General features: G+C 49.6%; 1 protein-coding gene across 1 annotated transcript in view; it reads left to right on the forward strand.

Moving 5' to 3' along the window:
- The window catches only part of LAMA5 (laminin, alpha 5), an 80,856-nt gene that overhangs the window by 27,612 nt on the left and 26,155 nt on the right, over positions 1–27,089 (forward strand). The window contains exons 2-22 of the mRNA XM_009070231.1: positions 4,657–4,774; positions 8,520–8,638; positions 9,006–9,176; positions 9,635–9,732; positions 14,199–14,314; positions 15,199–15,317; positions 16,118–16,208; positions 16,371–16,505; positions 16,946–17,008; positions 18,177–18,317; positions 18,700–18,837; positions 19,087–19,221; positions 19,651–19,785; positions 21,308–21,445; positions 21,607–21,659; positions 21,841–21,940; positions 22,453–22,505; positions 22,914–23,019; positions 23,730–23,829; positions 24,028–24,184; positions 26,232–26,361. Coding sequence (XP_009068479.1) covers positions 9,042–9,176; positions 9,635–9,732; positions 14,199–14,314; positions 15,199–15,317; positions 16,118–16,208; positions 16,371–16,505; positions 16,946–17,008; positions 18,177–18,317; positions 18,700–18,837; positions 19,087–19,221; positions 19,651–19,785; positions 21,308–21,445; positions 21,607–21,659; positions 21,841–21,940; positions 22,453–22,505; positions 22,914–23,019; positions 23,730–23,829; positions 24,028–24,184; positions 26,232–26,361 — 2,143 coding nt within the window. The 5' untranslated portion in view covers positions 4,657–4,774; positions 8,520–8,638; positions 9,006–9,041. The remainder of the gene's footprint in view (positions 1–4,656; positions 4,775–8,519; positions 8,639–9,005; positions 9,177–9,634; positions 9,733–14,198; positions 14,315–15,198; positions 15,318–16,117; positions 16,209–16,370; positions 16,506–16,945; positions 17,009–18,176; positions 18,318–18,699; positions 18,838–19,086; positions 19,222–19,650; positions 19,786–21,307; positions 21,446–21,606; positions 21,660–21,840; positions 21,941–22,452; positions 22,506–22,913; positions 23,020–23,729; positions 23,830–24,027; positions 24,185–26,231; positions 26,362–27,089) is intronic.

Here is a 27,089-nt window from a genome sequence, read left to right on the forward strand (position 1 = left end):
TTGTACATGTCCTAAAGCCCTTTGCTGTGTATATCCAGGATGCTTCATGCACCCCTAAACCGTGGCATTTATTGCCCATGCACTGTACTGTTGAGCTGCACCTGCTCACCTGGTCCATCCAATCCTCCCAGGAAATCCCAAGCAGGAATAGGGCAGCACTGGTAATGCTATCCACACACACTCCACAGGGATATTCAGCAGTGGTTAGGAAGAGATGAACTACTTTGTTTTTACATAGTGCTATTTTCATAAGTCAGTGCCAAAGGTAATAAATCCATCCTACGGAAAATTAGAGAGTGGTTTACTACATAAACTACTTCTGTGTGCTCTGGGGCTGGGAGCAGAGCTGTGTGTAGCTCCTGGCCAGCACAGCCTGCTCATACCTTTTAGTCAGAGGACCAGAAAAGGGACCCTCTTGCTGTTGGTCAAAATGTAATTGCCAGTATTGCAACAATGTGAAGATATACTTTGCTTATTGAATGTTACTGTATGGCTTTGTGCTACCTTGGAGTAACAGTGAGACTTCATCAGAACTCCCTCACCAAAGGAAAGTGGGATATGGCTGGTCCAGCTTGCTGTCTTCTTCCCACATGTGCCTCACAGAGCTGGAAAACTGAAATCAGTGTCTTGAGGGAGCGAATAGGGAAGAAATGTGCAAGTTTGTCATTGTCTGCTGCTTATACAGGAGGATGGATGGAGAACATGCTGCTCCAAAAGCATCCAAGTTTCTCTTGTCTCTCTGTGTCTTGGTTGTACTCATCAAGTCTTTGCACTGTCACACTGGGCAGCAATCAGAAGTATATTTTCAATTATTTTGGTGCTGGATAACCATCCAAAACTGCTGCTCACCATCCAAACACACAAAGGAATGGAGTCATCTCCATCTTCCTCTCCTGCCTCCAGAGGACTTGCTTTATCCTTCCAGGCACTGGGTCAGCTGCAAGTGATTGTTACTAAGGAAACTTGCTTCAAAACCACTAACAGCAACATCAGCTAGATGTAGGGATGTTACTATTTTCAAAGAAATCTGGTTGCTCATTAAAATACTGTCAGAATTTCCTGGCTGGAAGCTCGTTTCATGAAATCCCAGGCACTGGTCATAGGTTGAATTGTACCTGGCATGCTTTCAGAGGTGGGGAAAGCAAGGGATCTGTGTGCCTGGAGACAAGTGTGTGCATCAAATCTGATGCTTCACCTCCTTTCTCAAAGAAGAAGGGGAAAAAAATGGCCTAAGCATCTGGGAGCATAGAGGTTTTTATTCATCTGACTGATAATAGGAGCTAAATAAAGGCTTTGGAAAAAAAAACCTCAACCATTTCTCTTGCAATATTGGTTGGGCAGAACTGTACTGGAACTAAACATGGAATGAAAAGTCTGGCTTTTCTGCCAGCTCTATTTTTAGAGCTTCTGCTCCATCTTTGCATCTCTCTGAGTTTTCTCAGCAGATGCTCTTGAAGCAGGCAATCTGCTGTTATTTTTTCCGGCAGTTTGTGATATTGTGCAAGATAAGGATGTTGGATGGAGGGTCAGGGGACTCACCAGATTTGACAAAAATCCCCCTGAATACCAGGACATGGGTCCTGTTCCAGGTTTGGGTTCACTGCGGTCACAGACTCCTGAATGTTTTCTGTGCTCCATTAGGAATGACCCTAAGCCTTCCATGCTGGAGGGGACTGGTTGTGTAGTGTTGGCTGGCTCCTTTGTGTCCCAAAACTGTGGTCATGACTGGAATAAAATTCAGCAGCAGTCTGACAACATGCAGCAGTGCTAGAGATGGGTTTGAGCGAGGAGCAGAGGAATTGTGTTTGGCTTTGAGAGTATCTGCACTGTGCTTCAGCTGAGATACTGTGGCTGATCCAGCAATATCCAGCAAGGAGGTTCTTGTGCTTCCCTGTGAAAAGCAGCAATAAAAGCAAAGAGTGTTAGTCCTGATCTTGGGCATCTAACCCTGCCAGTGGGGTTGGTACTAGCCTTACAGAAAACTCCAGCAAGCACAGTCACAATTCTCCTCAGTGTCCAATGTGTATATGTGTTTCCTGTGGTTCAAAATGTACTGAAACTATCTACATCATCTTTCAGCTAGAGGGGGCTCAGACATGTCAGGAGCCTGTGAGTGCTCGACCCTGCCCCTCCCTGCCACAGTGATGCTTATACCAGGACTTGCAACCAGCAGCACTGAGTTCTCTTTTGACTGTTGTTTTCTGTTTGTGAGTCACTGAGCCTGAGGCTTGGTTTTGTGTCAAGTTTCAATGTTTGTGCAAAAACTGCACCAATTTGACTGGATGGTAATCCATGCTCTCCAGGGATAGAGGACTTCTGAGTGCTAGAAGTGTGTGAGGAGTTTAGACTCAAGGACATTTAATTAAGAACATTTCTTTCCAGCATAAAACTGGACAGAGAGGAGGATGCCCCAGAAACTCCATGGGGTCTGACTACAGACTTGTAGCTAGCTTTGCAAAAAGAAATGATGGAGAGAGATGTGCCCCACATTTCTAGTATTGGGTTCATTCTCCTCGTTCATAGCAGAGACTCCTCCAGTGCCTGAGACCAAAACATGTACAGGCACTGTGGAGCTGCAGGGAATTTTGTCCACTTAAAGGCAATGCTAGATTCCAGCAGGAGCATTAATTTATTCCCAGCAGAATAAAGCCAGAGGAGGGTTTACAGTGGAGGGAAGGTGTAACTTCACTCGCTAGTGCTCAGCCCTGTTCCCATGCCAAGAGGCAGATGTTTAGCTGTGAGAACGGGTCCTGCAGAGAAAGCAGCTGCCTCAGCTGAAGCCTCTTGGGTTTCCCTATCAAATAACAGGCTTGCTGAGAGGGTAAGCAGACAGAAAATGCTGCTCCTCAAAAAAAAGCTTAGTCTTGTATGCCTTGAAAACACATAGGTTGCAGAGGGGAATTAGGGCAGCATTTAGATCTGTTTTTCCTCAGAACTTTTCCTCACAACTTGATATCTGTTTCCCTCTTTGTTGGGCTTGCAAGTCTTTTGGCAACAGGGACCTGTGTTGGGTGACCACTTTGGTTTCTTCATTCTGGATGGCATCAGTCCTTAGCAGTGCAAACCCTGAGAGAGGTGACAAATCCCACCCTCCTGCCCATTCTCAGCTGGAGAACATCCTCTGACCTGCTGTGCTTCATAATTATGCAGATTTCCCAGCTGGACCTACTTGGCTCCTCCCTGAGCATCTCTCTCAAGCCCCCTTAGCCTACATGCAGGTGTGAGTTCAGGTGCCACCAGCCTGCAGTGGGGACCAGAGCAATCCCTGATAAGTGGAGGAGAGGCTGCCCCAAAGCCAGAGGAGCATTTAGCAAGAGCCTGAGGAGGTTTTTGTCCATATATCCTGCTGAGGAGGAGGCTGAGCTGGTACCAGTCTGCAGGGCTGCACCCATCCTCTTGCTCCACACCCACACACCAGCACTTAGACCCTTGTCTGAATGATCATAACAAGATATGTGGGTTTTGGATGACTTGGGAGATTTAAATGCCTCTTCGTTGTTTCTTCTGCCCTTTTAAATGTCTTCTATGGATTGTCAGGGCTATTTTGGAGGCATGTTATTATTAATATTTGCCCTCTGGCTCAGCGATGTGCGTGGCCAGGGCAGGGCTGAGGTGTTGGCTGCTGCTCTGGCCCTCCTGCAGTCGGTCGTGGCTGGGGCAGGCACAGAGCTGTCCTTTTCCTCCTCTTGCAGCAACATCCCTCTGGATACCTGTTGGTCTTCGAGGGGGATGTGCTTATACAGCACCAGCTCTGCATGAGGAAGGACCTCCTGAGCTATAAATCTCTGCCTTTCAAGCACTAAACTCCCTTTTGGGTTGTTTTTGACGTTAGGAATTTTCTCTGATAAGAGAACTTTATTTGCCTTTAAATATCACTTTGTGACAGGATGATGGAGTGGGGATTCTTGGAGTGAGGCCGTGCCAGCCGGGGAAGGGAAATTCTGCTGGGGCTTTTGTTTCTCTCTAGCACTGACATTTTAGCTCTTTGAAGAGTACGTTTATTTTATACTTGGCAGGAGTGTGTGTGCACACGTCAGTGTCCAGACAAATGGGAGCAGCTCAGGGTTGGAGCTGTGCTGAAGCCAAGTGGGTCTCCTGCTCTCTCCTCCCTGTGGCACCTGGGGAAGAGGAGCTGTGCTGGGGCTTTTCTGGAAGTGACTTCAAAACATAGGGTGTGTGGGTGAAGCAGGGCTGCCATGTGGGATGCCTTAAAATAAAATTGAAAAAAAAAAAGATTTTGTGATACTGTGTGCAAGGTGCAGTTGGACATTTCCCAGCTGGCAGGCCAGTGTGTCACCTGTTACCCCAAGAACAGCCCAAAAGCCAAGTCCCCCAGGACAGCATTGTAGCTAGGTTATAGTGCTGCCTGCTTAGGTCAAGGCTAAGTCTAAGGTGTGTCCCAACCTGAATAGAGCTTGTAGCCATAAAGTCTGTGCTTTGTTTGCAGTTGGTGGGAGCTGAGCTTCCTGGTCTGGCTCTCTCCAGCAGCCGTGTTGTATCATGATCCTTTAGATATGAGGATTTTGCTCCACAGACTGCTTGTGAGCAGCAGGATCTGCAAAGTGTGAGCTCGTTTATTCCACTTGGATCCCACCAAGCTCTGCCTGGTTTTCATGATGCTTCAAGCAGCCAACTAACTCTGTTTTTTTCTTTCAGCTCTTCCACGTAGCATATGTCCTGATCAAATTTGCCAATTCCCCTCGTCCTGACCTCTGGGTGCTGGAGAGATCGACTGATTTTGGCCTTACCTATGAGCCCTGGCAGTATTTTGCCTGTAAGTATGTGCTGCAAGAGAGCTGCAGCTTAGTGCCAGGTTGTGAAGTGATGTGCAAGTACCAGGCTGGGTGTGGAGTTGTTCCTGTGTCATTGCTGCAATGCAGCACATGTCCTGTGTTTCTTCTGCCCGATAAGGCTACAAGAGTTGAAGCTTAGATGTTCCTCAGGGCTGGAGAATTACTTTGCTCTCTAGGACTAAATATATTTTTAGAAGTATTATCACCCAAATCTATGGCAATGCAAAAGTTGGCACCAGTGTCAATAGTTGAGCATGGCTGATCTAGGACTGGAATGTGAGATTTCTTATCATCTCCTCCCTGCCTTTCTCTCTCTCTCTCCCTGCCTTGTACCATCCCAGACTGACATACATCAGCTCCTCCAGAAGCAAACCAGTGGCTTGCTTCCAAGTGGCTGCTGTCACAGAAAAGTCTGGACACAGAAAACAGTCCCTTCGTGCTTATCAGTGCTGGAGATTGGATACAGTCTGTGCAGGGCAGGGAACCACTGTCTTGCCACTGTGCAAGGTGGGAGCAGAGACAGCTGTCTGGAAAGGATGGCTGTGGAGATCCAGTCTGTGCTTTTGGCTTCCCCATTCTCTGATTAAAACCTTAAGAAACAGCTGGTTCTACAAAACTCTTCTCCCAGAGGGTCTGCAGGGTAGCCGGATGCTGAGGAGGAACTTGTTAACCACAGGCTCCTCCCAGGAGCAGCAGCAGTAATTGGGAGAAGATGTGAGTTAAGATCTACAGCCAGAGCTTAAAACCTGGCAAGGAAGGACCTGGGAGCATTCAGAGGCCTTGCCCTGGGCTGTCCCTGAAGGCTCATATTTCTGGCTTACCTGTCAGCCTGTGCTTTGGATTTCTGGCCTCTTGTGCAGGAAAGAGCTGCAGACACGTTACTGCTGTGTTGCCTTAGTGTGCTAGCTCCCCTCCAATGCGGATGTTTTCTCTCTGCTGTGTGCTAGTGGGGAATTACTGCTGTCAAATTCCTGCTTTGCTTTTTTCTGTCTTCTCTGAGAATTTGTCTTCCAGCTCTGAAGCCTCTCTTGGGGCCTATTAGAGTTGTGTTATTGCATGGTCTGGGGCTGTGCAAGGAGCTCTTACCCTGCTGGTTTGTTCCTGTGTGTAGTGTCAAAGCTACAACATCTGGAGTCCTCTTCCCTCCTGCAACATCAGGCCCTGTTACCACCCTCCTGAAGAAGTGACATGCAGTGCCACAGCCCAATGGAAAATTCCCATGGAAATATAGAGGTGGCTGCTCCAAAACCTGCCAGATTTGCTAGCACAAGAAGTCCTTTGCAGAGGTTTATTTTTGGCATAGGGAATTCTGTAGGTGGTCTAATAAAAACACTGGTCAGGTCAGTAAGGGGGTTAAAAGCAGCTGGCAGAAATACAAGTCTTCTCTAGAGACGCCAGTGAGCCTTGCCAAGGTGACACTGTCCACCCTGGCTCAGCATTGCCCCTCGAGCTGTGCTCATCGTGGGAGGTGTTTAGTTCCCCAGGCTGCCCCATGCCCCACAGTCAGGCTGTGAGGTGTTTTTGGGCTTAGCTCTGCAGGAGGAGGGAAGAAGTGACTGTTGTGGAAAGCATCTCTCACTGCTGCTGATGGATCACTCAGGGAGAGGGACTGGAGGGACTGTGGCAATGCAGATCCTCCTGTATCACAGTGGGGAGGCATTGTGCTCTCCTCAGCCACGAAAGGAGGAGCAGAAGTGCTGGGGAGAGATTTATGGGGGTGTTTATCCTTATGAAGGGCTTCCCATACAGCATTTCAAGTGGGGGCAGGACATGCAAGATGCTTGGTCCCAGCTGTCTGTCTAAGTCCAACAGAGCCTCATCATGTTGTGCAGGATTAGCCCCTTTGGTCTCACTTTGCTGAGCAGTGCCATGGCAGAGGGGAAGGCACTCATAGCACAGAGCAAGGCTCCATCCCTTTCTGCAGTTTCCTTAAAGCACTGCTGGAGTTTAAGGCTGATGAGTTACTCTGTTTTAGCTCAGAGTTCCTGCCTTTTGGCACACGTGGTTGTGTAGGTTTTGCAATAATTGGAGGAGTTACTTGGTTTTCCTGAGTAGCTCCTCATGCTGAGCATCCTGTCTCCATGCCTGGCCATGGCAGCTCTCTGGAAATCAATCATCTTGAGCCAGTGGTGACAGGCTTCTTGCCTGAGGCATTAAAAATAAATTGCCTTTAAAAAAGCACCTGGTGAAGCAAAGCTTGGCAGCCAGAGACCCGATGTGAAATGTTTCCACATCTTCCTGTGGGTGCAACTGAGCTCTCGCTGCTGCCAAGACAGTGTTTCATGGAGCAAGGCCACATTGCTGGAGACAAGGTGTGGGTGGGTGCAAGCCAGAGGTGAAGGCAGGGAGGCAGAAGCTCTCTGCTTCCCCTTTGTTGTTCCTCCTGCCTGGTTCGACCTATTTATGGTCACATGGAGTGCAGGGCTGACTTCTAGAGGCACATTGCAACAGATTTTGGAGGATTATTCCCATGAATTGGGTTAACGTTTCCCCATCAGCTTCCTGTGTGAGCTGAGCAGTGCTGGCAGGAACAGCAGGTTGTGTTGGCTGCCTGTTTTTCCTTATTTTCCCCACAGAAACACTCTTAGGAATGCTGCAGTGACACATACTTCAGCACCCAGTGCTGCAAGCTCCTGGCACAGGTGGAACAGGAGTGGGAAGGAGCAGCAGCCTTTGCCCAGACCCTTCCTGGGGGAATAGTCCCTGAGAGTGGCACTGTGTAGGTTTTTGCATGGGTAGTTTTAGGGACTCCCCACCCTGCACAATCACGTCCTGAGCTGCGCCAGCACATTCACTGTGGTTTGGTTGGCTCTGCCAGCTCAGAGGTGTCAGACATCCTGGGGACAATGATGTTGGACTTGCAGGAGAAGCTGTACAGGGAAGCCAGGACATTCCTGCAGCTGTAAGGGGAGTTTTGGCATGCAGTGTTCGCAAAACAGGTTGAAAAGCCAGCAGTGTGGCTGCCTGGTGATGTCTGTTCCCTGGCTTTAACCAGCCTTGCATTGCCACTTAGTGGCAGGAGCCCTTGCTTGCTGTCCCTAAGGGGTGGTTCTTGGTGGCTTTGGCATTTCTGTTTTGTAGCATTGGTTTAAGAGTGATTGCAGAGTTCAGAGTAAGGTGGTAGAAGGAGACAACCTGCCTCTCCCAAACACTGCAGGTCCCCTCCCCATACCTGTATGACCACCCTGCCTGGTGGGAGGTGTCCCAGTGGTCACTGTGGCTTGTGGTTCTATGCTGGCTTTGGGACTTTGACCCAAGAAGTTTAGGAACCATGTGAAATGATGGTACAGCTTCTACATCAGGAGCAGAGTTCTAGCAGAAAGGGGCCCTTCTGCAATTCAGTGGAAGCAGTGTAGCAAATCCAGTGCCAGCAAGGCAACTGATTCAGGCCGGGGTTAGATCTCAAGCAGGTTAAGATGTGAGCTTAATGCCAAAATTAAGGGATGAGTTTCTCTCAGTTGGTTACAGTAGGTACAGTGTCCATTCTCACTTTCCTCATTTACTCAGGGAGGTGTTTTGGGAGGGATTCTGCCTATTACTGTTACAGTGACTCCTTCCCTTAGTGAAGTATGTATATTTAGCCAGAGATAATGATATAGAGCAATCTGTATGTAGTAAATGCTTGACAAAGATAGACCTATCTCTCCTGTGATCAGTGTGGGAAAATCCATACAGGGATTGGAACTGTTTTACATCTTACTCCTCTCATCTCTGGTTGATGAACAGCTTCCAAGAGGGACTGCATTGAGAAGTTTGGACAGCACACTGTGGATCGTATCACCAGGGATGACCATGCCATCTGCACTACTGAATACTCCCGGATTGTGCCTTTAGAAAATGGGGAGGTGAGCAGTTGCCTGTTTTCATCCCCTGGAGTTTGCAGGGTTTCTCAGTGACTGTAGGTACTCCTGTCAGTTGATTTCCTCTTGATTCTTCGGATGCCACTTAAACAACTTAGTTAAACCAAGGGAGATTGGCAGGGAACTGATTCAGTCATCTAGATGACTGGGTTCAATTAAGGGAAAGAATAATCTCCTCCTGCCCCATAGGATTACACAAGTTTGTTCTCATAGAATCACAGAATGGTTTGGGTTGGAAGGGACCTTAAAGGCCATCTGGTTCCAACCCCCCTGCCATGAGCAGACACCATCCACTAGACCAGGTTGATCAACTTTCCATCCGACCTGGCCTATTCCCTCCTTTCATTCACAGATTGTTGTCTCTCTGGTAAATGGGCGCCCAGGAGCTATGAACTTCTCCTACTCTCCTCTCCTGCGGAACTTCACGAAAGCCACCAACATCAGACTGCGCTTCCTGCAGACAAACACTCTTCTTGGGCACCTGATGGGCAAAGCTTTGAGGGACCCTACAGTGACAAGGAGGGTAAGGCAGGCCTTGATACCTCTTGCTGTTGAGGTGGAACTGTTTGAGAGCTGTGTGTGCCACCTCTGGGGAGAAGACATCCCTTGACATTGCCCGTGGGGATTTTTCTCTCTGTACTTGTGCTCCCCAAGCTGAAGGTGTCTGCAGTGGAAGCTGCTGCTGCTGCTGTGGTTGAAGTTGGAGGGTGCTTGGGAAGAACAGTGCTTAGCACCAGCAATGTGAAATTGGGAAACACCTCTTGGTGTCACACGTGGCTTTCTGGCTGTGCTGGGAGACCCTGCTTGTAGCTAATGGGATCTGGTGGTGGTGGTGGGTGTTCACCACAGGCAGATCTCACAACCTGCAAGGTCTAGCTTGTCACTATAAGGGAAATATCCCAACACATTTTACTGGATAAAGTCCAAAAAAAGAAGCTTATTTGTAAAGATACTAATGACAACTTTTCTTGTGCTCTCCAGTACTACTACAGCATCAAAGATATCAGCATTGGAGGGCGCTGTGTCTGTCATGGCCATGCAGATGTCTGTGATGCCAAAGACCCTAATGACCCTTACAGGTACCTTTTTCAAAGTCCCAGTTCTGTGTGAAAGATTTGACTTGTACCTGTGTGAGTTTGTGTCCTGTCCTGAGTTTGTAATTCTGTTCATAAGAAGCATAAATCAGTTATGTACATAGCTGAACAACTACTCTTTGCAAAAGAACAGGAGTGTGCAAAGCAGTTACATTTTGGCTTATGGAACTCTTCCCATCTGCCTTTGTAACTTGGAATGCCAAAGAGCTGCAGCACACCATGAAAGTATTGCTTTTAGCCATCTGTTTGCAGCTTGAATGTTGCCTTTATGAAAGGGATGGGTAGATTCAGCTGGATGAGTGGAGCTTATGTTTCTTTCTCATCAGGATCATGTAGAGCTTTTGGATCTTCTGAAATAAAATTCCAGTGAGTCCCAGCCAAGGTTAAAGCTGTTAAGTATTAAAACAAAGATGTGTTAGTAAGCGACTCTGCCTTAGAGTGCCAAAGTCTTGACAAAAGGAAGTTCATAAATATTTGAATGTACAGTTCCTTGTTTTTTTAGACGTTGGTGTTGCTGGATGCCAGTACACCTGTGTACTAGGGCAAAAGGCTTCATGGTGCCAAATGGTTCTTTAACATGGAAATGTCATGATATTTCGTGAGTGTATCAATGGCTTGGGGCTCTCCAAGAAACGAGGGATAATTGAGGAAGGAGAGCTGTGTTGGAAGTCCTTGTTCAATGCCACTTCTGCTTGTGACTTTCTCTGCCTCCCAGAATTCCACTTCTCCACTCTCATTTGGATGCGTTTGGCATCCTCATTCTTGGCCCCAATCTGTTGTCTCACATTGGTAAGCAGCTGTTGCGTTTCACCCAGAGCAGATTGCACTGGCCTGGAGGAGGAAACATCTACTTGGGTGCTTTGTACAGTCAACACCTAACAGCTCTAAGACCTTTGGGATACAGCAGAAAAAGGTGCTGAGTGAATAGAAGAACTTCTCATGGCATTGCTGTACCCAGGAGCACAGAGGAGTCAGCAGAAACGTGATACTTTCAGTTGAGAAAATGAGTAATCGATGAAACATTGCCATTCTCCAAGGCTCCAGCAGCAGCTGTGTCCAGGCTTCCCACTGAAATGGGCACTGCTGGGAAGGGATCCCAGCCCTCCTGCCCTGAAGCAGCACAGAGCCAGCTTGGTGATACCTGCCATAATGCTGCATGCCAGGAGGCATTGCTGAGGCAGCTGCAGCTCAGACACACTGTCCCCTCAAGTCATGGGCCCCAGCTGCCAGAATCATGTCTTGTCTTCAGAAATGTGTGCAGTGTGTCCCTCTGCACATGTCCTGCCCCTTCACATGCTGATGTGTGACAGCAACAGGGCAAGGAAGTGCAGATAGAAGACTATAGATTGACTTGGCCCTATTAAAAATCCCAGTTATGTCTCAGCCTGTTGAGGAGGTCTCTGCTTCTCTTTTTAACCTCTGCCTTCTGCACATGCCTGTGCTTCTTGTGCCTGCTGCCCAGAAAGGCAGGATGAGCACTTTGATAGAGGTGAGGTGTGAGCTAGAAATCTTGGCAAAGACTTTAGGACGTGATGAAGCACGTCCGTGAGCTGACTTCCTGGCCATAAATGATAATGTTTATCCAGCTTTGGAAAGTTTCTGTGAAGTGCCAAGTTACAGAGGCTGCACATCCAGCTGTGTTAAGCTGGCAGCACATCTGGGCCCTGTGTGTGTGTGTGTGTGTATGTGCAAGGGCCTGTGGCATGTGGGCAGGTACAGCCTCCTCCAGGCTCCTTTTGCAACTATCTCTCTGCCCCAAGATGGAATGGGCTGAATTAAGCAGAGGAAAGGAATGTTCTCCTGGTTAAAGGTGAACACCAGCACGATCAAGCACGAATCTTTTTCCTGGCAAAGCCTGGGAGCAGTGAGATAAACATCAGTGGGAAGCTGGCATGGAGAGCCCAGACAGGGCTGACATGAGCTCAGGAGGACCCTGCAAGGGCTCTGCATCTGTCTGATAGGAGCAACTGTTTGTGTGGGTTCACTGCCCCATCACAGATGCCACAAGCAAAACAGGAGACAACTGGAGAGTCCAGCTGCTGCCTCTGTGCCTGATGCTGAAGATAACAGCAGCCTGGCTGGTCAGAAGCACATCTGCAGATGAAGGATGCTTTCCTACTGCTGAATCCTGAGCTCTAGCTTCCTTTTCCCATTTTGGAAGGGAAAGCACCATGTGTGCTGGTAGATTTGTGCCATCTGTCAGTCTCTTTTGCAGGTGGTTTTTCCTCAGTCAGAAGCAGAGGAAGGGGCTTTTTTTTCTTGATTGTGCTACTCAGATGTCCTAGCCAAATCCAGATGCTGTAGCACTTGTGTGCTGCTCTCAGCTCTGCCACAGCTGCTCACTGGAAACTGTTTAGTCTCTGTTATTGAGCATCAATTCCAGTGGGAAGACTGCGGTTTCATTTCTTAGAGCAGGGTGACCAGGAAATATGTGCTATGTGAACACAGCCGCTCCCTCTTCTTCCTTGTATATATTCAGTCAAAGAAACATGTAAATATTGTAGTTTATGCACATTTGTCCATAATTCATTAGCAGCATGGACTCGGCACAAGGTGTGGTAAAGCTATGATAGATGAGCTCTGTAAGAGGTCGTTGCTAATTCTAGACAGCAGAGGCTAAATAAATAACTCCTTCTCCATCTGAAATGTGCATCTCTACTTGTGAAGTGCCCATCTCTTTGCATTCTGGGAACTGAACCAGTGCTTTTCAAACATCTCAAACATTAAAGAGTCAGGATGTATGACTGGAGCCACATCCTCCAGCCAGGGAGATTAACACTGCTCAGCAAGTTTATATGTTCCCTGACCCACTGACCATCTTTCTCCACACGCATGTATATGGATGTTAATCTTGATCTCCAGCTGCTGCCATGGAGAAAAACCATAAAATTTTGTTTCCTTGGAGGTGCTGAGTGGTAGGCAGCCAGGTGAGAGGTCTGTGGCTGATTTCATTGCAGAGACACTGCCAAGGTTTTCCTCTCATCAAGGACCCTTGGGTCTGCAAAACTCTTGGAGAACAAAGTTCCTAGAAAATGTTTTAGGGATTTTTTCCTGCCACTTAAGCTCCAGCCAGGCGTTTGATTTCGTGCCTGGACTGTGCCAGCCCAGCCACAGCCCAGCCTGTGAATGTGGGCAGGGACAGGGCGTGATGAGTGCTCAGAGCTGCCAAGCTTTCCATGGCATCTGCATGGGAGAGCTGTCAGCAGGGCTGGGAGCAGCACTGGGACCTCCTGCCTCTCAACCCCTCTGGCTGAAGCCAACATGCTGAGTGTGGATCCTGCCTGCATTCCCCAAACTTTCAGATCATCCCATATTTCATTAAAATGAGGTCACTTGTCCCATGCTGCTGCTTCTGTCTGGCAATTCACTATACACACACTGGCAGGTCCCACATCTCCAAATGACGTGTAGGTGGAAACCATGGCACTCAGCTCACTGCAGCCATGAAATAGTGTGTCTGCACTCCTCCACTTCACCCTGAATGACTGCTCCTTTTGTTTCTAATGTTTTAAAAAATTGCATTTATTTTTAAACACTGCTTTTGAATGGAAAAGCATTGGAGGAGGGAGAGATGGGAGTGGCAGACTGGCCCGGAGGGGAAATGAGTAATTGCACAGATAAAAGCTGGAACATGCTGTATTATCCATAAGTCTAATACAACAGAAAGCGTTTGTGTTGGATGGGAATCGCCTTCTGCTAAGTGGAAGTTTTGGAGGTGATGTCACTGATGTTAATGAATCACCGGTGTGGTCGGGCAGGGATGAGATCCATCAGTTGACTGTTGAGTTTTCTTGCCCAGCACCTCCAGAGACGCCTGTTTACCCAGCACAGCCCTGCCTGGAAAGCAGGAGGTGCATTTCACAGGGAGCATGGGGCCAGCAACTGCTAAAAGACTTAATGCAAATGTCACAGCCTTCTCCCTGCAGCACAGGTATCCTTGGATGAGCAGATAGCACCTATGTTTCTCCATCCCTCTGCAGCTCTGGGTATCATTTATTCCTTTCATGCTGCCCCTGCACAGTAGTGGGGGCATCTTTGTGTGCCTGCAGCATGCCACACTCTCAAGTAATCTGCTTCAGCTCAGGTTTTTACCACTGCCACCTCCAAACGTTTTGCATTTTATTGCCTGCAGAGCTGGCTAGGCAGTGGCACACTGATTTTTTTGCTAAGCCTCATCTCCCTGTGAAGAAAAGAGAAGTGATGGTGGAAGAGAAGGAAGGGAGAGAATGACGCTGGAAGAGCAAAGTGTTTGGCTCAGAAAAAAATAAATCAGCAATTAAAAAGCTGAAAAAATTGAAGCCTTTTTTTGAGACTATTTGGTCAGCATGTATCACTTGTTCCTGTACCTGAGCAGTGACAGTTAGGCACAGCAGGGTTACGTGGCAGCTCCCCATCCTGCACATCCCTGTCATCACCCCAGCCTTGGCTGTACCCTGTTCCTTTCCCTGCAGGCTGCAGTGTGACTGCCAGCACAACACCTGTGGTGGGTCCTGTGATCGCTGCTGCCCTGGCTACAACCAGTTCCCGTGGAAACCTGCCACTGCTGACAGCGCCAACGAGTGCCAGCGTAAGTTGGGCTTTTCCTTCCTCTTCCAGCAGCTTTGCAAAGTACAGCTTGACCACTCTCCACCTGCCCAATGCTGCAGTGCAGGGAAGCTGTTTGCTGGACTGGTGGGGTTGGTGGTGAGTGGGGCTGGGTGAAGGGGAGGTCTCTGACCCAGCACAGAGCTAATGGTGTTCAGGCAAGCCTCACACACTGTGTCTGTGTGGGACTTGGATTCTGCTTATGTTCCAGTTCCTCCTGCTTGTCCAAGGGTTCGTGCAGGCAAGTGTCATTGCTCAATTCTGTCTGCAAGACGAATTACATTTGGACGTGTTTACATACAGGACATCTTTATTTGTCTAGAGAAACCTTTGGTCAATGCCGACAGTGGAATTTCTGCTGCGCTGGGAATGGAGAGCACAGAGCATAGCTACACCACACAGTGTCTTAGAAGCGTAGGGTGGCAAAGGATCTTAATCCTGTGGGTTTGTAAAGAGCCCCCTCAGCAGGGGCTGAATTTTACAGCTCACCTCTGTTCTGGGTGGGATAAAACAGTCAAGAATGTTGCCCTCTAAACAAGACCACTCGAGACCCCAAAGTTGGGTAATTTCTCTTTCTCGCCTATACACGCCTGCACATATTTCACTTGTGATTTTGTGCCCATGGCACTTTCCTGGTTGCAGACCAGACTTTGTGAGAGAGTTGCTGCTTTTCTGCTCTTGGACTGAAAGACTTCTGGAGGCTTAGGAGATCAAGTAACACCCTCAGAAGCATTCAGGCATCTTTCTCCATTGAAAAAAACCACACCCAACACTAAGCCCATGAGGGAGAGTTCACATCTTGAGAAGCAGCTGGAGAGTGAAGGGCCTCCATGGACTGGTGTCTTAGCTAAGTTCTCTGTATTTCAGCTTGCAATTGCAATGGCCATGCCTATGACTGCTACTATGACCCGGAGGTGGATCGCCACAAAGCCAGCAAGAGTCGTGAAGACAAGTTTGAAGGGGGAGGTGTCTGCATTGACTGTCAGGTAGGCCTGAACAGTTCCTCTGGAAAAGGCTCTTGCAAATTTTTGTATTTGTTTCCACTATCAACCTGGAGTTCAGCCTTGCTGGCATCTCCACCAACCCCCTCACACAACCTCCTACCTAAATTATTAGGTCTCACCTTGGAAATTTAGTCTCTCTGCCATGGATTAAAGGAGTATGAACCAGTAGTGAAAACAGCACTTGGGTTTCTAACTGTCCCCTGGGTTGTACCATTAGTTTTCTGATGCTTTAAAGTTAGGTCTGCTGAGGCATTGGCATTGGGAGGAACAGGCTCAGCACATTGGGAAGTCCCTGCTTAGCTCACCATGGTCACATGCTGCTCTCTCCCTGGATCTCTGTCTGACCACCAAAATGCCAATCTTCTCAGTCTCTGAAGTTCCCAGTGAAAGTAGCTCTTCCCTTCCCAAGGTGACTGTGACCTGGTTAATTGATGCAGTGACATCAAACTTTTTGCTGTGCTTTTCTTGCTGGGAGGAAACAGGTTGCTCCCATCCTCCAAGTACAAATTGGTCAGGACATTTTACCATCTGAAGGAAGTGAAATGGGCTCGAGGTCAGATATGAACCTGAAACGTACACTGTGTTTATGGGAGGATACAGTTTGCAGGAAATGCTTTGTTTTCAAATTGGTGTATGTGGAATTTCCAGCAGATTTAGGTCTCCTGTGTGCTGACACTCACAAGTTGCTTCCTTTGGACCCTGAGGCTGTTAGTAATTCTGGCAGATGAACATGAATCTTGCAGGCAGAGGAACTGATGCCACTCTAACCCTCTGTCTTTCAGCACCACACCACTGGCATTAATTGTGAGAGGTGCATCCCAGGATACTATCGGTCCCCTGACCACCCCATCGACTCTCCATACATTTGTTACCGTGAGTGTGAACTCCTCTGCTGGTTGTAGATGCCCTGGTGGCACCAAGGTGGACTTGGTGACACTGGGGAGGGTGAACTGGAGGATTGGGCTGAGTTTTTCTGATATAGGGAATCTGGGGTCTCAGCCAGTGACACTGCTGCTGGTTTGTTCCTCTCTGCAGGCTGTAACTGTGAGTCTGACTTCACTGATGGCACCTGTGAGGACCTCACTGGTCGCTGTTACTGCAAGCCCAATTACACTGGGGAGCACTGTGATGCCTGTGCTGAGGGATACCTCAACTTCCCCCACTGCTACCGTAAGTGAGGGCTGATCAAATCTGGGATCCCCAGACCCAGTGGGTGTGGGGAAGGCCAACAGCTCCAGTTGTGACTGCTCTCCAGGTGCCTTTTCCCCATGCCACATGACACTCCTGTTGCAGAAAGTGTTCTCACAGGTGGGGGCAAGTCCACATTTGGCTTGGATGGAGTCTGGCCCAGAGCTCAACTGGTCTGAACCCAGATCTCTGGCATCAGTGGGAGCTTCCCATTTGGCTAGAGTTTCATCTCTCACTTGCTGTGAAGAACAGATTAAGAAGAGCTGTAATAGATCATTGTTTAGTGAGATATCTGTGCCTTTTTCCACATTCCACATTTTTATTCAGCCTGTTCAGCTTTGGGACTGTCAAATCCTTGATATTCTGACAGGATTTCTTTGAGTGTGTGTGATGACCTGTACAATGTCTCTTTCTCTGCATAGCTGTTCCAGCTTTTGCTCACAATGATACTGGAGAACAAGTGCTTCCTGCAGGACAGATAATAAGTAAGCAGTGCAATTTTCCTTTTTAATTTGGCAATCACTGTGCTATTATTTATCTCGTATCTACCCATCCAATGCAAGTTCAGGTCTTCAGCTTACTGGGCACATATGTTGTATGAGACAGTCCTGACAGAGAATGCTTCTGAGAGAGGAGACAGCTGAGGGCTGGGGGAAAGCAAGTTACATGATTCCCTTTCTATAGACAATGAAACTCTAGGCTAGAGTGACCATGGGACTGTGTGAATTTTTCTGGGGTCCAGGCTGTTTGGGGATGTCTCTTCTGAGCTCCCTGTGAGGAGCCCCCCAAGGATCATGCAGGGGCTGTGGCTGAGCTGGGAGCTCTGCTGCAGGTGCCTGTGCTAGAGTGTGGACAGTTAGCCACTCATTCTGTATCACTGTCTCTGCTGTTTAGAAAGATCACCCATGCTCTCATCCCTGCATGAGAACATGAACCTCTTGATTCATCTACTCCCTTGTGCCTTTTCTGTCTCTTTTCCCACCGAATCCTCCCCTGTCTCATGCTCCCCAGCACACTCCAGATAACCTTTTCCTTCCTTCTGATATTTTAAACTCTGTATCTTCCAGACAGGTTTTTTCTTTCCTGAGCTGGAATTTCTCACTTCCCTTCTCATTTCCCCACCTCCCCCTCCCTCTGGTTCTTGGATGATGTTTGCCCTTCCCTCTCCCAGCCCAACACCCCACACCACTGCTGTCAGGGATGGCAGGGCTGGCTCAGAGCCTCAGTGCTGCTCACCCAGAGCACCCACCTGCCCTGGCAGTGAAAGGTCTTGGATGCAGCTGAGCATGGAGTGACCAGAGAGAAAGCCCAGAGCTCACCCTGGTTAGCTGAAGTCCCTGATTATTCCCACACTTGGGCAATGCTACACTGAATCAGCTCTGTCTGGGCTTGTGCAAGCAGTGTTTGCCTGCTCTGTCCATTGCCCTGCTGCCCATCCAGCACCTTCACATCCATGTGGTGCTGAGCTCTCCCAGGTCACCCCATGAGCCAGGCATGCAGGCTCTGCTTTAAACGTGGGCATCTGGTAGGAAGGTTAGCAGAAGCCAAACACTTGAGCTGTTGCCTCTCATGGCAACTCCTGCCCTGTCCTTATGGGACCTCAGAGCTCGACTGACAGCCGTGTGTGGTGTTTGTTGTGTGTCCCCACTGCAGACTGTGATTGCTATGCTGGTGGGACAGAAGGCAACGCCTGTCGCATCGACCCTCGGGTGGGGATGTGTGTGTGCAAGCCCAACTTCCAGGGAACACAGTGTGACCAGTGTGCCCCAGGCCACTATGGACCCAGCTGCCAGCGTGAGTAACTCGGGGTCAGCGTCCCCAGGCTCGCCCTGCTTGTGTCTCTGCTGGGCAGGAATGTGCTTCTCCCTCTTCTCCACTCATGCTGGGGGTGGGTGGAATTCTTCAGCCCCACTTCCAAGTGACAAATTCCCATGACTTCTGCTGTTGTTTTCCACCCAGCCCTGACCCTCCAGCATCCTCCCAGTCTGGGGGGGCTCTTGAGAAATTCCCTGTGGATGTGAGCTATGGGCTAGGCATGCTAGCTGTCAGCTGTGTCCACCATGGTTTCTTGAGCAGCTGCTCTGCCACTACAGAGGAATGGGCACACCAGTTCCTTTCCTAGGCAGGGGAAAACTGAAGAGCTTGCTTATTTACTAGTGCTCTTGTTGCTTTCCAGCCTGCCAGTGCTCTGGCCCTGGTCAGTATGATGGCACCTGTGACAGTGAGACAGGGCAGTGTCTGTGCCGAACGGGATTTGAAGGGCATTTGTGTAACCAGTGTGCTCCAGGCTACTTCAACTACCCTCTGTGCCAGTGTGAGTATCTGTGCTCCCATGGGCCTGGGTGGGTGTACACAGAGTCAGAGTCCTCTGACAGTGGTTTAGAGGACTGGAAAGCACTTTCATGGGAGTTTTGGAGGATATGTGCAGTGGGTAGAGATTGATGGTTTGAATGCTTAGAGCAGCACCTAAATGTCCATCTGAGAACCTCAGAGAAAAAGGCATTTTGCCATGAGCTTTGCCCCATGCTCCCAGCTCAGGCCAGTTGGTTTCTCTGTGTTGCAGTGTGTGGCTGCAGCGCGGTCGGGACACTGCCGGGAGGCTGTGACTCCGGTGGGAATTGTTTCTGCAGACCAGAGTTTGCTGGGCCACGGTGTGAGCAGTGCAGTCCTGGGTACCACTCCTACCCCCACTGCTATGGTAAGGACCTTAACTTTTAGTTCCTGCTGCTCTGTCACCTTCTGAAACACACACCTGTTGCTGCAGGGCTTCAGTGGTTCTCAGAATGAAAACCCATGTGGTTTGCACTGTGAATTTGGCAGGCGTGTTTTTGAGGTCATGGATCATACCAAAGCTTGGCAGACAAAGCAGTTTTTATCAATCACACTTCCTCGTCACAACCCTGCTGTGACCTGGTGTCTCAGCTTGAGCCTTTTGTTGTCTGTCTTTTTTGTGTATTAACCTAGTAAACTGCTGGGGAATACTGACTGTAAAAAACCCTCAGTGGCATTTTCCTGGTATGGTTATGAAAATAGCTGAAAATATGTCAGCCTGGGGGGCTGAATGACTAGCAGTGTTTAGCTATGGAACACACAGCTCCTCAGGCTATTGAGATTCCTGCTCTTACAGCTTGCTCCTGTGATCCCCGGGGTGCAGTGGACAACAACTGTAGCCCAGCAGGCCAGTGCCGATGCCACGTCAACTTTGCAGGACACACCTGCAACCAGTGTGCCCTGGGCTTCTACGGGTACCCCAGCTGCACACGTGAGTAACCACCTTCTTGATCTCTACAATTACCTGAATGGAGGGTGTAGCAAGTTGGGGTCAATCTCTTCTCCTAGGTAACAAGTGACAGGATGAGAGGAAATGGCCTCAAGTTGCACCAGAGGAGGTTTAGATTGGATATTAGGGAAATTTCTTCACCAAAAGTTTTGTCCAGCATTGGTGGAGTCACCAGCCCTGGAGAGATTGAAAAGACATGTAGATGTGGCACTTGGGGATGTTGTTTAGTAGTGGGCTTGGCCATGCTGGAGTAGCAGTTGGACTTGATCTTAGAAGTCTTTTCCAACCTAAACATTTCTGTGATTCTATCCATTTCCCTGGGCACTGCATTGCTCCTGAACCAGAGCTGCAGGTGCCAGGGCTGAGCAATGCCTGTAGCAGGTACCTGTAGCCCCAAATACTCTCCCCAGCTCTGGGCAGAGTGTCCCCATCTCCCTCCCTGTCAGCAGTCCGACTGGAAACCAGATGTACTCTTATGTGTCCCAGCAAGAATTTACTGCTCATTAAAAAGTAATCCATGATACAATTTCCCTGAAGCTACAAAAGAGCATCATCACCCTCTTGCACCATACTAAATGTGGACTCCTGATCCATGCCAGCTGGCAGAGCACTCCTTGCAAGTGCTGATGCCGGCAGTATTCCTTTGAAGAGGCTGGAGGCATAGATGGAATGGTCTCACAGGACTTCAGGACTCACTTTTTTTTTGTTATGTCTCATAAAGCACTGTCCACATTGCAGAGCTGTAGAGGAGCCACAGGAAGGAAAGAAGAGAACCACCTGACTTTTATGGTTCTTTTTAACCTGTTGTTTTATGAGCAATGTTTTGCTGTTAATCAGTCTGGGGGTGTCAGCCTAAAACATCCCTTTTGGCAGGAATTTGAGGAGTGCTGGCTGGGTGAGGAAGGCAGGGGCAGGGATTTGAGGAGTGCTGACTGGGTGAGGAAGGCAGGGGCAGCTTGCTGACCTTTCCTGTGATAGGGCACTGGGATTTCTATGTGTGTTCATGGGCAGCAGGTCATGCAGGAAGACACAGAACCATCGCCCTGTCCTTGTCCTCAGCTGCTGGCACTGCCCAGGCTGTGCTGCTGACAGCCTGTCTGCCCACATACAACATCTACAGGGCAAACCCTGATGGACCTATGCTGCTCTTGGGTGTTTGGGCTTTTGTAGGCTCAGATATATCACTGGTGACTGACCTTCTGGGGATGAGATCATACTTTCCCTTTCTTAACCTAAACTTTTCCTTGCCTCTAAAATACACATAAATGTATATGAATGGGTGTGATAAACATCCTATTCTGAAGCTTCTATTGTTTTTCTTAAAAGATTGTGTGTTTTTGACCAAAAGCAAAGAATGAGCACGTGTGTTATTTATAACCCATATTTCTGACTGCTTTGACTGCAGTGAAGGTCAGGCAGATAAAAGAGGCTGCCCCTGGGAGGACTTGCATGCAGGAATCTGGGTGCCCTGCAGCTCCAGCAGTTGTTTTCCCTTCTTTTGCAGCTTGCCAGTGCTCCCAGGAGGGCTCCCTGCACAGCACCTGTGACCAGGACACAGGGCAGTGCAGCTGCAGGCCCAAAGTGACGGGACAGCGCTGTGATAGCTGCGTGCCGGGTGCCTATGGATTCCCCCACTGTGAAGGTAACCCCCTTCTCCCTGCTGTCTTGGGACATAGTGGTATGGTGCTGGTAAATGGGCTTATCATCCCCCAAGACCTTTGCCAGGGGAGAAATAACCCCTGTTAGGAACAGCTAGGGTGTGAGCTAGCTCTGTAAATCTCTCCTTGTACTCCTCTTTTCTAGTGGGCTCCTGTAATCCAGCAGGGTTGGAGACTGCAGATCCCTCACTGGTCCCGGTGAGTATTGAATGAACCCACCAACCCCTGCAGGTCATTTTTGCATGATCCCCTGAATCTCATTTTGGACCATAAGCTCAGCCTGAAAGCAGCTGTTACCCACACCAGGGCAGCAGATCCCATGTTCAGCCACTGTGCTGCAAATTCTCACCTGCTCTTTTCTCTCCCTCCCTTTCCCCAGGGCTCCTGTGCATGTCGGGCATATGTTGAAGGCCCAGCTTGTGACAGATGCAAGCCTGGATACTGGAACCTGACTCCAGAGAACCCCTATGGCTGCCTGAGTAAGGAAACGGCATTTGCACAGCCCCAAAAAGTTCCCTCCGTGCTGTAATGGTGCAAGAGCCAAACCCAAACCAGTGGGGACTGTCATTGCTGGATGGAGGTGATGCCTGCCCTTCCATCTTCACCCAAAAGTGACATGTCAAAGCTGGAGTGGTCTGGGCAACCCCCACATGGAGAGGGGAAATGCTGGAGCCTGGAGCTTTTGGCTGGGGATAAATCATAGGGCTCATGCAATGACTTGTGCTGTTCTCAGCCCTCCCTGAAGACTCTGCACACTTAATTTTTCATGGCCAAATATGCAGAAAAGGCAAATGCCTTTGGTAGTTGTGTCCTCAACAGTAACTGTCCAAAATGAAATGTGAACCCTTTTGCAGCACCACCCTCTACTTGACCAGTTCCTGGCTCCTCTTATCCCAACCAGTGTCCTCTGGTGTGGTGGGTACTCTCCCCCATCAGGCTTCTCAGGAGCTGATTGACCTTCTGTCTTTCTTGTTCATCTCCCTCTCTCCAGGCTGCAAGTGTGACACCAAAGGCACTATCAGCAGAATCGCAGAGTGCCGGCAGGTGGGTTTGCTCCTCTGCTTCCAGGCTCCTCTGAGTGTGCTCTGTTGGGAGTGTTCAGCTCTGTCTCTCCCAGCAGCTGCTGGAGAGACCTGTCCTGACACTGAGCTCTCAAAGCTTGCACCACAATCTGGGCTTGCACCACAACATGGGATTAAGACCTCTCATAAATTAGGCACCTAAATATTTCTGGGTCTGTCCCAGGATGCCTGGATTTTTGTTTGCCTGCATTGTTGGGTAATTTAAGTTATCTGGCCCTTATCTGGCCCACCCACACGCAGGAAGCTGTGTAAAGCATGAAACTCAAAATACTTCTGCAGTGTCTCAGACCAGAACCCAAATAACTGAGAAACAGCTTAGCCATGACAAGCAACAGGAGGGAATGAGTTTCCATGCCTGCTTCCCTCCTAGCGCGATGGGCAGTGCTTCTGCAAACCCAACGTGTGTGGGCAGTTCTGCTCGACCTGCAGGGATGGCTACTTCAATATGGAGAACGCAAATTACTTTGGCTGCCAAGGTGAGTCCCTTCATGATGTGTCAGGTGAATGAGGGGGAATGAGGGGGACTGCAAGAGCTGACCCTGGAGCACACAGCTCTGCATAGGCTGATTGTTGACCTAGGAGAGAAGGGACAAAAGATGTCCATCTCCTGCTTTTGATCATAGCATGGTCCAGAGCAAGGGCTGGGTCTTGCTGTGAAGCTGGAGACCTGATTTCATGTTTTTGCCACCATTAGGCACAGGTCTGTCAGGCTGGGCCAGAAAAGGTGCTCCTTTGGGTACCAGAAGCTGGTGTGTTTGAACCACTGGCAATGTCCTTGCAGCTGTGCCCCTTCTTCCTGATGTGAGTGGGTGGGCATGGACATATGGAGTTGGCTGCTCTCCATCATGCCCATGGGAAGAGGTAAAGGAGATCTGGTCTCTCAGCCTGCCCACACAGTCCTGGCAGGGCTGGGAAAAGGCAGCAATGCTGCTGCTGGTGGCAGTGCTCCGGCACCTAGCCATGAGGGTTTGCAGACCTTGTTCCTCCCGCCAGCCATCAGCTGCCTGGAAATAGCTCGGCGCTGAGGTGGAAGAAGAGCCGATCCAAATGGGGCCTGGGCCAATATGAAAACAGATACAATGGAATAAAAATAGTGGCCCCAGGCTCCCTGCCCACTGGGCCTTTGATTAGTGACCAGGAGCTCGTTAGCACAGTGGGAATGTAAACAGGCTCTTCCTGCCCACAGGCTGCCGGTGTGATGTTGGTGGGTCCCTGGGGCCATCCTGTGACGAGCGGAGTGGAGCCTGTCGCTGCCGGCAGAGCACACGAGGTCCCACCTGCACCCAGTAAGCTGCTAGCAGGAGATGCACCTTGGATTGCTCTGCCTCCCATTCACCCCTTGGGGATGGTGTCCTCTGCCACCTTGGCGATGGGGACCTCATTGTCTGGGCTGCTGCCACATCAGCTGTGTGCCTGGTGGAGGTGTCCTCTTGCCTCTTCCTCCAGGTAGCCCAGTAGGTAATGGTGCTCTGTCTTCTCCTCAGACCTGCACGGGACCATTATTTCCCTGACCTTCACCACTTGAAATTCGAGCTGGAGGAAGGCACCACGCCGTCTGGCCGGGCCGTGCGCTTTGGCTACAACCCCCTGGAGTTTGAGGGCTTCAGTTGGCGAGGATATGCACAGATGTCCTCCATCCAGGTACGCCTGGTGTCTGCATCCCAGCCCAGCTCCCCCCGGGGAGGATGTGGCCAGTGAAGGATTGATGTGCTCTTGGCACACACCTTTCACCCCAAGTGCTTCTCAAACCCCCAAAGTCACATGATGGCCAACATAAACAGAACAGTGTATATATAGTCTGTTTGTGCAGCTATTTCCTGTAGCACTGGGGATGGCATAGACTGCTGAGGGGAAAGGTCCTAAACTGGGAATCCCGTGACATCCTAATCCATTTAGACAAAGGTGGTAGCTTGGTGATTACGTACAGGGATGTCTATAAACACTGTCTCTCGGTTTCCTTGTTGCTCTTTCATCAGACTCTGCTCTTTCCTACAACTCTGTGTAACCTTTCCTCCCTTTTCCAAAAATAAGTTGTCTCCTCCTTAGCTGCCATGTTCAGCTTGGACCTCTTGTTACCCCTTCTGCCTCTGCCCTTGCCTTTAGCTGTTTTGCTGTAATGATGGTTTACACTAATCTGGAGTTGTGTAAGCCATAGAAGTGAAGCTATTTCAGCTCTTGACCCTTTTTTCTCCTTGGTGAATTTTTCTGCATGGCCCCTGCAGTAGTGTGTGTGTGTTTGGGGATAAAGTGCAGGGCAGCAATTCTCTGACAGTCTAGTCCTCCTAAGATGCTCCTTACTCTGGTGCATGTACTGTAAGTTTTCTTCATTTTTTTCAAGCTTAGGCAAAATAACAGGCCTTTTTCCATTGAATTTGTAGGTAGGAACTAAGCTATGAACTCCTGTAGGCTTCCTTGAGAAAACTCCAGCCTTAAAGCTTAAGGATGGAGCTCATGCTCATGGCTTTAATGTTGCATCCAGTGTTGGCATTTGGCTAGAAATAGGCCTCGATAGAAGGGCTCTAAAACATGGCTTTCTGCTGGCAGGTCTCATCTGTAGTTTGTTCTCATCAAGATCCTTCCACTTTGCACTCCAGTGGGAAGACGGTGTGTAACTGGAGCTTTGAAGAATGCAGAGCCCTCATTAGAAGTCTCCTTGGGCAGATCCCAGCTTTGCTCTGTAGGCAGGAGGTTATTTAAGCTTAGATCTCTGAAATGTGTCAAACTTAAGTACTTCCTTAACTGGAGTCTTGCCAAACAGCATCCAGGCAGGTGAAGGACTGATGAGCCACCAGTGGCACAGTCCATTAGCCCCAGTAGTCCTTAGGACTGGACTTCCCAAGGATGAGGCACCAGCTCAATTCTCAGCCTCCCCTGTAGGTAGCTGGGCAGAGCCCCATAAATACAAGGGCAGGTGTTTCAGAGCTTGGTACCTGCTGGCTGGTTACGGCACACTAAGCCCAAAGCAACACGCCGATAACACAAGCAACAACACATAGCATGTGCCCCTGTATAGCCAAACCACCAGCAGATGTGGTCAGAGCCTCTCCACCCCTCCCACAGGCAGTTTTCCCTTGGTGGCTGGCCCCAAAGGGGCAGTGCCACGAGGTGCCTGTGCCATGGCAGCAGTAGGGCAGGTGTGCTTGTCTCCTCGCGCTGTGGCATGTCGCTTTGGGAGCAGAGAGCCGAGCGGCTGCGCTTGGGCTGGCAGTGTTGGCGGTGGAGGTAATTGAAGGTGTGCTCTGCTTCTCTCCCCTTTCTCTCTCCCACCAGCCCAAGGTAGTGGTGACTCTCAATGTGACCTCCCCCGACCTCTTCCGCCTCGACGCCAGCCGGGGTCCCGCCAGTGTGGAAGGGAGGGTCTCGGTCGTTGAGGAAGGAAAGTTTAATGTTTGTGGCAACTGTAAGTGCATTTTTCACTTCTAGACTAACTCAGAGCATCCCATGCTGCGACATTGCTCCTCTGCCCCTTCTCCTGCCCCAGGTGTGCCCATCCCAGGTGTGCCCATCCCAGGTGTGCCCGTCCCAGGTGGCCGGTCAGCGCCGTGCCATGGGATGGCAAGGGAGGGGGAAGAGAGGCAGGCAGGTAGGCAGGCAGGCAGGAGGGTAAGGCCACCCCTCAGAATGGGTGGGCAGGCAGGAGCTGGCCCCGCAGTGATATGTGCCCCATGTGCTCTTTTGCTTTTTGCAGAATAAAATCAGAGTCACTGTAGACGTGAAGGAGGCAGAGCTCTATCTGTTCCATGTCATCCTGAGGTATATTAATTCAGGAGGGGCCACTGTGTATGGCAAAATTACAGCTTATCAGCCACGAAGGAGAGGTAAGGATCCCAGACTGCTCTGCTCCCCTGCGCCATCGCCACCTCCTCCCCATTCCAGGCAACCTTCTGCATCATCCTTTCCAGAAGACACTTCATATGGCTTTACCCATTAGTCCTGCCCTTCCAAGTGAAAGGCTGATTTGAGTTTGCAGCCCCCTTTATTTAACAAAGCAGCAGCAAGCTGTGCCCAGCCCTGAGGCTGAGCACCGAGGACTGATATCAGCCAGGCTGGTGGGAGATAAAGTACAATTCCACACAATCCTTCTGGCACAGGACAAGATCATCCCAGTGCCCCAACCAAAACTGAGCTGAGTTTCCACAAAACCAGAATGGAAACTGGATCCCAGGATGGGAACTGCATCCAAACTTTGGCAACTGGACATGGTTTTATATCACAGATGCCCTCACGAGGCAGTCCTGGCCCTGCACTTCTCCCAAACCAGGTTACTGGCTTCACACATGGTGTGGGGTTTGGAAATGGCATGGAATTGCACACATTATACAGGCATTGCACTCCAGTGCAGTGTCTTCTTATCAAGCCATGAGCTGCTGGAGAAGAAGAGCCACGAAGAGATGGCTGAACGAGCCTAGAAACCTGGACAAGACATATTCTAGCAATCACTATGAGCAGGACTGCATGGGGACAGACCTGAAGCTGTATGAGTGCCCTGGTGTGTGGTTGGCTGGTTGATTTTACCCCTTCGGATGCCACAGCCACATCATCCTGC

This window comes from Acanthisitta chloris, unplaced genomic scaffold (assembly GCF_000695815.1).
Source record: "Acanthisitta chloris isolate BGI_N310 unplaced genomic scaffold, ASM69581v1 scaffold24902, whole genome shotgun sequence".
Classification (NCBI taxonomy): domain Eukaryota; kingdom Metazoa; phylum Chordata; class Aves; order Passeriformes; family Acanthisittidae; genus Acanthisitta; species Acanthisitta chloris.